This window comes from Aulostomus chinensis, chromosome 6 (assembly GCF_037954235.1).
Source record: "Aulostomus chinensis isolate RoL2024-O1b breed Wild chromosome 6, RoL_Achi_v1.0, whole genome shotgun sequence".
NCBI lineage: Eukaryota > Metazoa > Chordata > Actinopteri > Syngnathiformes > Aulostomidae > Aulostomus > Aulostomus chinensis.
Window position 1 is genome coordinate 905,676 of NC_141325.1, and position 11,825 is coordinate 917,500.

Consider the following 11,825-nt stretch of genomic DNA (forward strand, 5'->3'; position numbering starts at 1 on the left):
CTCGGGGCCGTGTGCAGAGACAGAAGGCTGATGTTCTGAACAGTAAGCAGTGAGGTTGTTGGGTTAATAAGATGAATAAGGAACCGAACAGTTGTTTGTGTTGGCAAAAATGCAGAAATCTTTAACTGTTGCAAACGTAAGAAAGATGACAACAAATTAATACCTGTCCTTATTACTGGGCATCGTGAGGGTGGAGACACCGACACGGGCCAGCAGGCCGCCATCATCTCACTGAGTGATCAACCATTTTCTTGACCTTCTAGTGTTCTTGGAGTTACAAAGTCAAGCCTGCGATGGTGTTTGTGGTCGTATCTCATGTCAGTATTCGCTGGAAACAGGGTCCCTGCATCCGCCATCATCTTGAGTTGCAGCCACTGGTGTAACATCAGCTACTTGAAGACCCTCTGCTTGAACACGCCGGCTCCATCCCTGTCGCTCTCACGAGTCACAGTGCAGCTGCTCTGATGACACTCAGCTGCAGCTGCATTCAGAATTGTTTCAGCTCCTCAAATATGGCGGCTGGCGGATGAGCCGCGTTCAGCTCATGGTCAGCTAGATGTGGGCGGCGTGTTGGGTCTGGCTCTGGTTCAGTAGGAGCTGTGAGGGCGGAGCAGTGCTGACCTCACTCAAGGCCCTGGTTTCAGACGCTCTTTACAAGCCTGACAGGAGGAGGAGGATTTGTTACCCGGAGCACTGATCTTCTCTTAAACTTGAGTCATGAGCCAGCCCCCCCAGCTGGCCGGGAGGCTGCTACGGCGACGCCCTCATTTCAAGGTTGAGCGTTTCCTGCAACATCTGAATGCAGGAATGTCGTCAACCCACCAACATCTGGTGTGGGGTGAGGAGACCCACCTGGACGGCGTATCTAGGAGTCTGAATGCTCGTTGGTGACAGCCTGTTTGTTCATGTATGCAAACGTGATGCACTACAAGTAGAAAAACTGACAATGAGGTGTTGTGTGTTCAGCCGTCCACGCATCCCACCACCAATCCCCACCTCCCTCTCATCAACACACCATCACATGGACACCCTCGGGGTTCATACTTCATTTAATAGACATCATTTTTGATTTCTTTTTCTTAATTTTTCAGAAATTTTGACTGGAACCACTGATGGATCTGATATTTTAAGAAGATCAAACAGAATGCTAATATAGTTGTTTTTCATTAAGAGGAAGAAGTGAAAAACACAACCAAATATTTTCTTTACGTGGGGCAAACATCATGTTCCTCCCTCCGCAGAAGCCCTGAACAAGCGCGCAGCCCTGGTGAGGGAGCTGACTACGTCTTTTCTTCTTCCCTGTGATTTAAACTGATTCGTCCGCTGACTTCTCCGTCTTGGCCTTTAAGATGTAGTTGTCCTTAAGGTTCTTCAGGTGTTTGGTTTGGCTCTCCAGGCGGACCAGCCACTCCTCCCTCAGCCTGAGAACACAGACGGACGCCAAGTGTGAGTGTAAAGAATGAAATTCTATTGCAGAAAGTCTCAGGTGTCCAAAAACTAAAACAGATTAAAGATGCATATTAATCCAGACTCTAAATTGACCGTAGGCGTGGCTGGGAGAGCCAATGGTTGTCTGTCTCTATGTGCTGGCCCTGCCATGGACTGGTGACCTGTCCAGGGGGAAGGCTGCTGGGATAGGCTCCACCCCCACCACCCTCAACAGGAGAAGAGGGAGAACATGGAGGGATGGAGGGATGATGGATGGATGGAGGGATGATGGATGGATGGAGGGATAGAAGGATGAAATGAAGCGCAGAGTGAAGGCCAAAGGACCAACAAGTGCTCAGCACCTCTGGAACTCCTTCAAGACTGTTGGAGAACCGTTTCAGGGGATGACCTCATGAAGCTCAAGGAGAGAACGCCAAGAGTGAGCAGAGCAGGAGTCAGAGGGAGGCTGATTAGAAGAACCTAGAACGTAGAACCTTTTTCCTTAATTAGGTCTAAATTCTTGCTTGTGTTGTACGTCGCTTTGGACAAAAGCGACTGCGAAATGAAATTGTAGAGTTGAACCTGTTGGAGGTATATCACGCCTTTGTTTACTACTTAATTCCAGATGTGTTCATTCATAGTTTTGATGCCTTCAGTGAGAACCTACAATGTAAACACTGATGAAAATAAAGAGGAACCAGTAAATGAGGAGGCGTGGCCACACTTCTGACTGGTCATGTCTATAAATATGAATTTATATTGATATAAATACTGAAAACTGGTGATAATAATAAGCGATGATGACAACAATAACAATACTAAAGACCATCTGCCCAATTGTATGAAAGTCCAAGCAGTAAAAACAGATGTAGAACCTGAGTCAGCCACGCCAGAAGATTTGGTGGGGTCATACGCCTTTAAGGAGGTGGTGTGGTGCACAGAGCTATTTATGAGTGGGCGGACCTTGTAGCAGTGGTGTGTGGGTAGGTGGAGCTTGTAGCATCTTGCAGGCCACAGAAAGGCACTATTAGGTCTACACGCGTGTTTCGGCCCGAAATACAAATCTACTAAGTGTGTGTTCCTCAGCGCCACCTCGTGGTTATAGGAGGTGATATTTGCACAACAGTGCAGCGTCAGTCTGCTCCTTCATGTAAAGTCCAGACATCCAGGTTTCACCTCCCTCTCCCTACAGAACATACACACACACACACACACACACACAAAGGGACGGGATACTGGGCTACGCCCATCACTGCAGGTTTGGCTCGCTGTGGCGGCGCCGTGATGTCTCCTGCGGGGAGGAGTAGTGAGGAGCTGCCGTGGTGGGAGATGTTGTCAGGTCAGGAGGAGCAGTAATGCACTGCTGTGGAGGGAGATCTGATGTCATGGCGACAGCTGGGGTGTTATCACCACCACATCAGCGTTTATCTCACCATTAAACACACACCAACTTTTCTATGTGTGTGTGTGTGTGTGTGTGTGTGTGTGTGTGTGTGTGGACCAGGGCCAATCATAAAAAGATCCTGGATTAGTTGGTCTGATCTTTTCCAATCTGATCTAATAATCTATTTAAAGCATATAAATGGAATTCAGCAAGAGTCAGTGTGTCGTCTCGAGACGCCGCGGAGGTTTAACGCCTCCTCTGATGGACCTCTGGGTTCTGCCTTGTCGACCCTAATAACAAAACCATATTTCTTCTTGAACAGTTTTTATCTACACACAAATAGTTTTTACTGAATGAAAGCATGTAGGGAGGGCGGAGCTTCAATATGTTACTCTGGCCGAGTTTAGACAGGGCGGCGCTTTATAACTTCCTACTAGTAACATGTCAATAACTACAGCAAAAGAACTCGAGGACTTGCCAAGTTATTTTGTCAGTACATGCAACAGAGCGTCTGATTGGAAGAGGACCTTCCACCTGTGCAGGTGTTCGGAACTGATCCTGAGTCCATCCATCCATCCATCGTCATCTTCCGCTTATTCCTTACTAGTAAGGGTCGCGGGGGGGTGGAGCCTATCCCAGCATCTACGGGCGAGAGGCGGGGTTCACCCTGGACAGGTCGCCAGTCCATCACAGGGACGCATGTGATTGGTCAAAGCTACGGAAGCCAGAAGCCTCCCTGTCCTGACATTTCCTCCCTTGACTACACCAACAACCATTCACACTCACATTCACGCCTACGGTCAATTTAGAGAATCAATCAGCCTCGTCCCCAAATTGATGTCTTTGGACTGTGGAGGAAGCTGGGGTACCAGAGAGAACCCAGCAGGAACAGGGAGAACATGGAGACTCACCCAGAAAGATCCCGTGCCCGAGCTGGGACTTGAACCCGGAACCTTCTTGCTATGAGGCCACAGTGCTGACCACTGCACCACCGTGCAGCCCCTGATCCTGAGTCTCAGATCTGAAACGCTAATGACCTTTAAGACCCATGAATGCATTGTGTCAACAAGTGTCCTCACTAGAATAGAAGTCCTAACGTATATGTAACCTGACCCTGGCCGTCAGCTGTCCTGTTGAGGGTTCTGGATTATTCCATTTGTTCTGTCAGCTGCTGATCATCCCTCTGACCTCCGAAGAGACACAAACAAAGACAGAGAAACGGATGATGTGGGCTCGTCGAACTTTGTGATTTTAGCCATCCAGGAACTCATCGGCTGTGTCTGGCCAGTAGACATCTGGGAACAAGGGCCAGCCAGCGGATCTCTGCTCCAAGACTTCCTGTCCAGCTCCTCGTTTACGGTCTCTGGAGCAGCCTGAGATGTTTGCAGGGACTTGTTTGCCAGTTTACACTCAGTCAACAGTTCAAAACTACCACAGCGGCTTTGTAGAAATGTCAGACTCCAGTTTTCCAGCCCGCAGACAAAGTGTTGGGTCTCTTTTGTTCCACAGGGACGCATGTGATTGGTCAAAGCTACGGAAGCCAGAAGCCTCCCTGTCCTGACGTTTCCTCCCTTGACTACAGATTCTATATTTAAAAATAGGATCTGTTTAGAGAGATCAGCGAATCGTGACTCTATAGGCTAAGGATCTAGATGCTAATGTTTTTGTTAACTCTTCTTATGTTTGATGCTTCATCAGTTCAGATGAGGACCATGGAGTCGGGGAGCTCCAGTCCAGGTTCTGAGTCGGGTTCCATCATTAAAGCTCCGGTGACACCGGCGCTGGATTGTGTTGCCCCATGAAGGTGCTGATGACCTGAAGATGTTCAAACTGAAACATGTGGATGAGACGATCTGAGAGGAGCATGTTCATCAGCGAGTCAGACGCCTGCATCAGTCACCGCCGCGCGATTATCCCCTCAGAGCTCCCCAACATGTTTTTCCAGCCTCCGATCGGGTCACACACTGCGGACACAATTAGTGGGGGCTAGAGCTGAGGTTAAAGGCCGTGGGGGGTGGGGGTACATTGTAACAGATACTTGGGGATCAGCATGTACATGCGTTTGATAGGTGGGGGATTAGGGGCCAAGTGCTAGCAGGGGCGATTCGCTGTGTTTGTGGTGGGAGGTTTAGAGGGATAGAGGAGTTAGGAGGGATAGGTCTAATCGCTGGCTGTTATCTGCTTGATAATCCCATTGTAACGTAGTGAAGGAATATTGAGAGTGATGCCACAGTTTCCAGACGTGAGTAGACCAGGACAGTTTATTGTTACAATAGGAGGGTCTCTCAATGTGGGCTCTGGGGCCTGTTAGGATCCCTCAGAGTACTGTAGGGGACAAGGCTCATGACAGTAGATGCTTTTCATCAGCCACAAATTTTGATAAAGTTCAGATATTCTGACTTCAGAGCAGAATAATGTGCTTTAAAGTTTCACACCCACTCAAAGAGAAAGTTTCTTATTTTCCATCGTGCTCAGAGCCAGAAAAGAAGACAGAGCCCCTCCTCTACGAAGCTGAGACCCAGGCTAGTTAGCTTAGCCCAATGGCTGGTAGTGGGTGGGAAGTGTTAGCATCAGCTAGCTCAGGTCCAGGCTAGTTAGCTTAGCCCAATGGCTGGTAGTGGGTGGGAAGTGTTAGCATCAGCTAGCTCAGGTCCAGGCTAGTTAGCTTAGCCCAATGGCTGGTAGTGGGTAGGAAGTGTTAGCATCAGCTAGCTCAGGTCCAGGCTAGTTAGCTTAGCCCAATGGCTGGTAGTGGGTGGGAAGTGTTAGCATCAGCTAGCTCAGGTCCAGGATGCTGGTGTGTCCAGCAGGAATCCTCCTCCTCCTCATCATCAGTAGCAGCAGTCGCTCTTCTAGTCCTCAACAAACCTTTGGTTCTGTTGACCCAAGTTCCAGTGGAGCTTTGGAGGTGCTGCGTCAAATCACTGCTCCCAGTCGGGAAAGTAGTTCCGGCTACGTGTCTGATTCTACCTCTACAACGTCTCCTCACTGGACTGGCCACCTGTCCAGGTGACCCCACTTTTGGCTCACTGGCAACAGGGATAGGCTGCAGCCCTGCCGTGACCATAACCAGGATAAGCTGGTTAACGATGGTTTGGCAGATTTCCTACCCAACATTATACACTCGGTAGGTTTGACGAGGAGGCTGCTGATGTTGTTTTCGAGGTATTAGTCTGCGAAACAGATTACACTCAGTAAAACTTTATTCTGAGAAGAGATTTTGTGAGTACAGCTGTGTATGTATGTTGTTATTTTGTAGATCGAAGCGAAGTAAAATCTGGTCAACTGGACGTAAGTTTATCTTGAAGACGTTTCACCTCTCATCCGAGAGGCTTCTTCAGTTCTAGTGAAGAGTGTGGAAACTCCAGCTTATAAACCTGTGTGGGAGTGGTCAGTGCTATTGTGGTGGAAACGACCCTCCTGAGACTCACCTGGCCTCCCCAAACGACAGTCGTTGTGCGGTGTCAGGGAGTTTCAGGGGTGGTCGTTAGGGAGTTTCACCGACCACTCAGATGCTAATGGGCTGTGCTGGCAGCAGCCGTTCCACATGGGTCTTTCAGCTGAGCTCTTTGGGGAAGCTTTGAAAGGACTTGGTTGTAAATAGGAGAAAGGAAATGTCGCAGTCCACCTCCTCTGTTCAAAGATGGTTTCTCTATCCTGACGTGGATGGCTTCTTTAACTCCTCTTTCAAACCATCTGTCCTCTCTGTCCAGGATTTGGACATGGTCGTCCTGGAAGGAGTGGCTTTCCTCCTTGAGGTGGAGGAAAACTGCTGAGTCCTGTCCTCCAGAGTTGGCTCTTCTATGTTGGGCCTATTTTGTCTTCTTCTTCGTTGTATGATCACATCCTTACCCTCAATGATCTGCTTTACCATCTTAACGCTCACAACAGTCCTCCAGTGTATCACTGCTGATGTGGTATACTTAACGGTTGCGCGGTTAAAGCGCTGGACGTCTACCTGCCAGGGAGCTAACACCAGCTAATGCTAGCCAGCAGCAATCTGTTTTTTGTCTCCTTCTACTGACTACGTCAGTCTTCTCTGCTGGGATGAGGTGAGTTCAGGTTTCATCTCATTAGCGATCGTGGTGGCTGAGACCTTTAAAAGCCAGACTGGTGAGGATCGAGTGCTCCTCTGTCCTGGTATGTCCTCCCACTTGCTGAGAGACAGGACTGTTTGTAATGAGAGGATCTGTTTTTAGATGTCTATTTATCTGTCACATGTGTTCCACAACTGAAACCACATTCATTCTCAGTTTGGTCACAGACGCCACATTCATGGGGCTCCATACATCGGTGTCGTCATCCTGGACGAGGCTGGCAAGATGAGCAGCTGCTTGTCAGATTTAGTATCATAGGACTGTCAGACTCACGGGAGAAACAATCAGTCGCAGCACCAGAAGCAGACAAAAGTTTTATTAATCCAAAGTCAGGGCCGGTAGTCTTATCAGGTCTGAGTATTAAACTCAAGAGCATCATTTAATGAAGGATAAACAGCATATCTCACAGAATATGGGAGTGAAAGAGTGCTGGAATACACAAAACCAACTATATAACTGATAAGATTATGTCTTCTTATCCTAACCTTCAGCACAAGACAGGAGGTTGCTGGGATGAAGGCAATAAATGCTGGGAGATGATGTAACCGCCCTCCAGGGTAGCACGTCTGAGACAGAAGAGAAACGTTAGCAACATTTTACAAAACCACCAGAGTGACAACATCAGGAAACTCGCTGTCACAAACATCAAGTCGATGAAATCAAATGTGTCACCGACACTACCAGGCTCATCAAACACAGACAGAAGCCCCAGTGGGCATGCGACCATGCAGGAGGTACTTGTGGTTATAGTACTCTTTAGTCTGGGTTTAGTCTGAGTTAAAGTACTAGCTATAAAACTGATGAAGTTCAGAGTTGTTCTCCAAACCTTTGAGTATAACCTAGGTGTTAACAGCCTGGTAACTGTAATGACCAGGAGGATTTTTACCTGGTAACCTGATTACTGCTAATCAATGACGGCAAAGACAATAACGAGGGAAAATAACGTTAGCTAGAAGTTGACCTGGTTGGTTAGTCGAGAGGTGTGTTTCTACCTGAGATTTACAACAATACGGCAACACAGAGTCCGACTACACCAAGGTAGTGTAACTGTAGCCTGACTAGCGTTACACATTAACTTTGTTCAATGTTACGCTTTATTATCAACCAACTTACCTCTGATGCAGGAAGGAACGTTAGCTGTGAGTCCACTGACTCCGAACACACACCGGCTGCTGCTGCTTCGGAGTCAAGGAACGCGGAGGGGAGGAAGGATTCACGTGAACGCCAGTGCGCATGTTCCAGTCTTCTGCGTGGCCCACAGGGCATGTGCACCTCACATTTCCTGTATTTAGGCCAAAGAGCAAGTGCCTTTCTCCACACCTGGAAAACAAGAACTTTGTGCTTCACGCATCACTGACCAGCTTTTTAAGGAATGAATAAAGGCCCCGCTGCATCCACTTCTCTATACACATCCATGTTAATGGTTCCTCCACCAACAGGAAGTGGTCATCTCCTGGTTCCTCCACCAACAGGAAGGGGTCATCTCCTGGTTCCTCCTTCAGCAGCCAATAGGATCGCTCCATGTGATTGTGGTGATTGAATCAGTAAATCAGTTCTGGTGAACAAAAGTTGATGATCTTCCAGGTTTAGTTCATCAAGATCATCTTCACTAATGAACCGTCTGATGATGCTGGAAGCCTGGATGCTACAGTTAGCAGTGCTAAGCTAAAGTTAGCCTAGGGAGGAACTACACCAGGGTCACATGACTTCAAGGTCACCACCACTAAGCTTCAGGCTACTTGTGTTTCCCCCTGATGACCTTTAACATCCACCGGTCTGGTATTACTGGTGGATCTGACGTAGAACTGAACCTCCACCATCCAGCGGTCTGGTGTTTACTGGTGGATCTGATGTAGAACTGAACCTCCACCATCCACCAGTCTGGTGTTTACTGGTGGATCTGATGTAGAACTGAACCTCCACCATCCACCGGTCTGGTGTTTACTGGTGGATCTGATGTAGAACTGAACCTCCACCATCCACCGGTCTGGTGTTTACTGGTGGATCTGATGTAGAACTGAACCTCCACCATCCACCAGTCTGGTGTTTACTGGTGGATCTGATGTAGAACTGAACCTCCACCATCCACCAGTCTGGTGTTTACTGGTGGATCTGATGTAGAACTGAACCTCCACCATCCACCAGTCTGCTGTTTACTGGTGGATCTGATGTAGAACTGAACCTCCACCATCCACCGGTCTGGTGTTTACTGGTGGATCTGATGTAGAACTGAACCTGCTGATATCTCATGCTGCTGAAAACCAGAGACCAGATTTTTCTCTCACTTCGAGAACCCAATGTTCCACTAGGAGAACTTGTGGACAGGTTGTATGACTGGTTCCTGTGCTGTTCTATGTGTGCCAATCGAAGCTCAGGGTTCAAGGTTGGTGGATGATTTCTTGTTCTCCAGAACCAACATTTGCATTTCTACTGAAACCTTCACTCACTCTGCAACATGTCATGAACATGCTAGTGCTACCACGTGCTGATGCTAATCGTGCCAGCGTCTCTGCTGCTCTGGTGCCTGATTACATCTTGTGCGTTTGTGTCCTGGAAGTGTGAGCAGCATTGACGCCGTTGTGTGAGCTCACTCACTTGTTGAGAGCGCTGCTGTTCACGCGCTGCTCCTCGCTCTCGGCGTGGTGACAGTGAGCATTGATCCTGTTCTCCCAGAACTTCTTGATGTGCTGTCTGTCGTGGATCAGAGCCAGACTCATCTGCACAACACAAACTCTTACTGAGTCTGCCAGAGTTGTACTTCATTCACCATCGCTGTCAAAGTCTCAGAGTGACATTTCACCCAAAAAGCATCTGTTAAAAGGTCTGATGGAAGGTGGGGGGAGGTTCGGCCGCCACACAGCGCCACCATGTTTTGGCTGGACTCTCCCTTTATGTAACACTTAAGTTTTTCCATCCACGTTTGCAGGAATGTAACTTGGTAACATGAACTCCACTGATAAATGGTTAGTAGACACATTAGTTAACTGTAACTAAACATTCACCAACCGTCACTGCTGTACCCTCATTGTTAGTCCTGCTCTGCCTCTCTCTCTCCGTAGAAATGACAACTTGGTTATAGGAAAATCAAATCCAACATTTTGTTCCACTACATCAGAACCAGTTGCAAAGTAAACTTAATAAAACTGTATTTTTATTCATAAATAATACTGAAAAAAACACTAGTATACATAATATCATAGTACTATCAGAGTTGTGAGTAGTGATCTTTGAAAACATAGTCGTTGTCGATGAACCAATCGTTCCGGTGAACCTGAAGTCTTCTTTGAACTCTGGTAATTAAACACAGGATGAACGTCACCAGACGAGTGAGGACGACCGGCAGGAACCTGACAGCCACTGACTCTCAGCTGCATTATTGTTCTTAGACAGATCAGAAGCAAAAGTCACCAACCTTTGTGGAGCTTCAGCTGTGCGTCCGTCAGCCTGGGTGGATGAGACTGAGTGAGGGGGAGAGAGAGAGAGTGTGTGTGTGTGTGTGTGTGTGTCTAGCAGGTAGTCCTCATGCTGTGGGGACGTGCATGTGTTTACTCAGTGCTTTGTGAGGACTCGACTACCAGCGGGCCTCGTTAAACCAGCCAGGAATGTTGACGTTTCAAGTCGTCTCCAGGACATGTGAGTAATGTCCTCAGAAATCATGAAAGCACAACTGTGTGTGTGGCCTATGATCCGACACATCTTTCTGTCTTTGTGAGTCCTTTTCTAGTCACGACTGGGGACGTGGTCAGGTAGTCAGACCCGTGTGCTCTTGGTGGGAGAAAGTATCTACACACACTGGCTGAAGTGAAACACCGCCGGCAGGTGTGAGTGGGTGGTGACCGCATGTGTCTGACACACCTGGAGGCTGGCCTGGTGTCCAGGTCTTAGGCAGGTGTTAATTCATACAACACGCTGGCATTTGCTTCTGAGCAGCAGCATCATTCCTGCTCCGACCTCCAAACAACTGGATTAGACGGTAGAAACAGAAGTTTCACGCCCACCAGAAAACAACGTGCTCATGAGCTTCACGATGTCACGGCGCCGTCAGCAGCACTGGACTCTTCCTTCGGACAGAGCAGCAGAGAACCACGCCGGCCAAGCTGGATACTTCCTGTTAGCTCTCTGCTAACAAATGAGGATCAATAAATTTATGTTGTCAGACCAAAGAGTGAAACTTGCAAGAAGGTTGGGGGGGGGGGGGGGGCGGTATTTTAGGGCCTTCATGTGACCGATGAGGGAGGGGCATAAAATAGAAGAAAGTTTCATTGGATGCACAATTAGCAGACGGACCTCCTTCTTTGAATTTGGCACTGAGGACGCGCTCAGTCCCAGGTTCTGATTTATTTGTTGATTCACTTGAGCAGAAATACAAGTCTGACCTGATGTCTGGCGGGGGGACAGACCCCCCCCCCCCCCCCCGGCTCCTCCTCCCTGGCTGTTTGTGCCAGGATGAAACTGGTCTGCTGGACAGACGCTGGGAGATGGAGGCAGAATGAATGACAGAGTGAAACAGAGGATGGAGGCAGCTTAGAGGTGTGAATGAACATATTTATAGATTCAGATTTGTGTTACTCAGCGTCCCCGAAGCCTCATTGGCTAAAAGCATGTTTGGCGCCACAGAGCAACATTTCCAGTTAAGCCTGGTGTGAAACTCCAGGGGCAGGACATGCAAGCACGCCGGCGCACCACTCTCATCCAGACTCAAATGTCTCAGCAACCATTACATGGATTTCCATGAAATACTCATGATCCCCAGGAGGAGGCCCTCTGACATCCCTCTGGCGCCACCCTGAGGTTGACCTCACCAAAGGTGGATGGGTTTGTTGTTAGTGATTTCCCATCAGCCTCAGCTGTGGTGTCCTGCTCAATAGCAACATGCTAAACACAAAGCCGTTAGTCCACAGGTGTCAACCTGGTCC

At 48.4% G+C, this 11,825-nt stretch overlaps 1 protein-coding gene across 1 annotated transcript; it reads right to left on the reverse strand.

Annotated features, from left to right (window-relative positions):
• Positions 1–1,038: 1,038 nt before the first annotated feature.
• Positions 1,039–10,809, reverse strand: LOC147259598 (protein FAM240A). The gene is made up of 3 exons (XM_086205661.1): positions 10,322–10,809; positions 9,505–9,626; positions 1,039–1,421 (listed from the first exon to the last, which is right to left on the reverse strand). The coding sequence occupies exons 2-3, from the start codon at positions 9,624–9,626 to the stop codon at positions 1,307–1,309; spliced, it is 237 nt and encodes a 78-aa protein (XP_086061787.1). The 5' UTR covers positions 10,322–10,809; the 3' UTR covers positions 1,039–1,306.
• Positions 10,810–11,825: the final 1,016 nt, after the last annotated feature.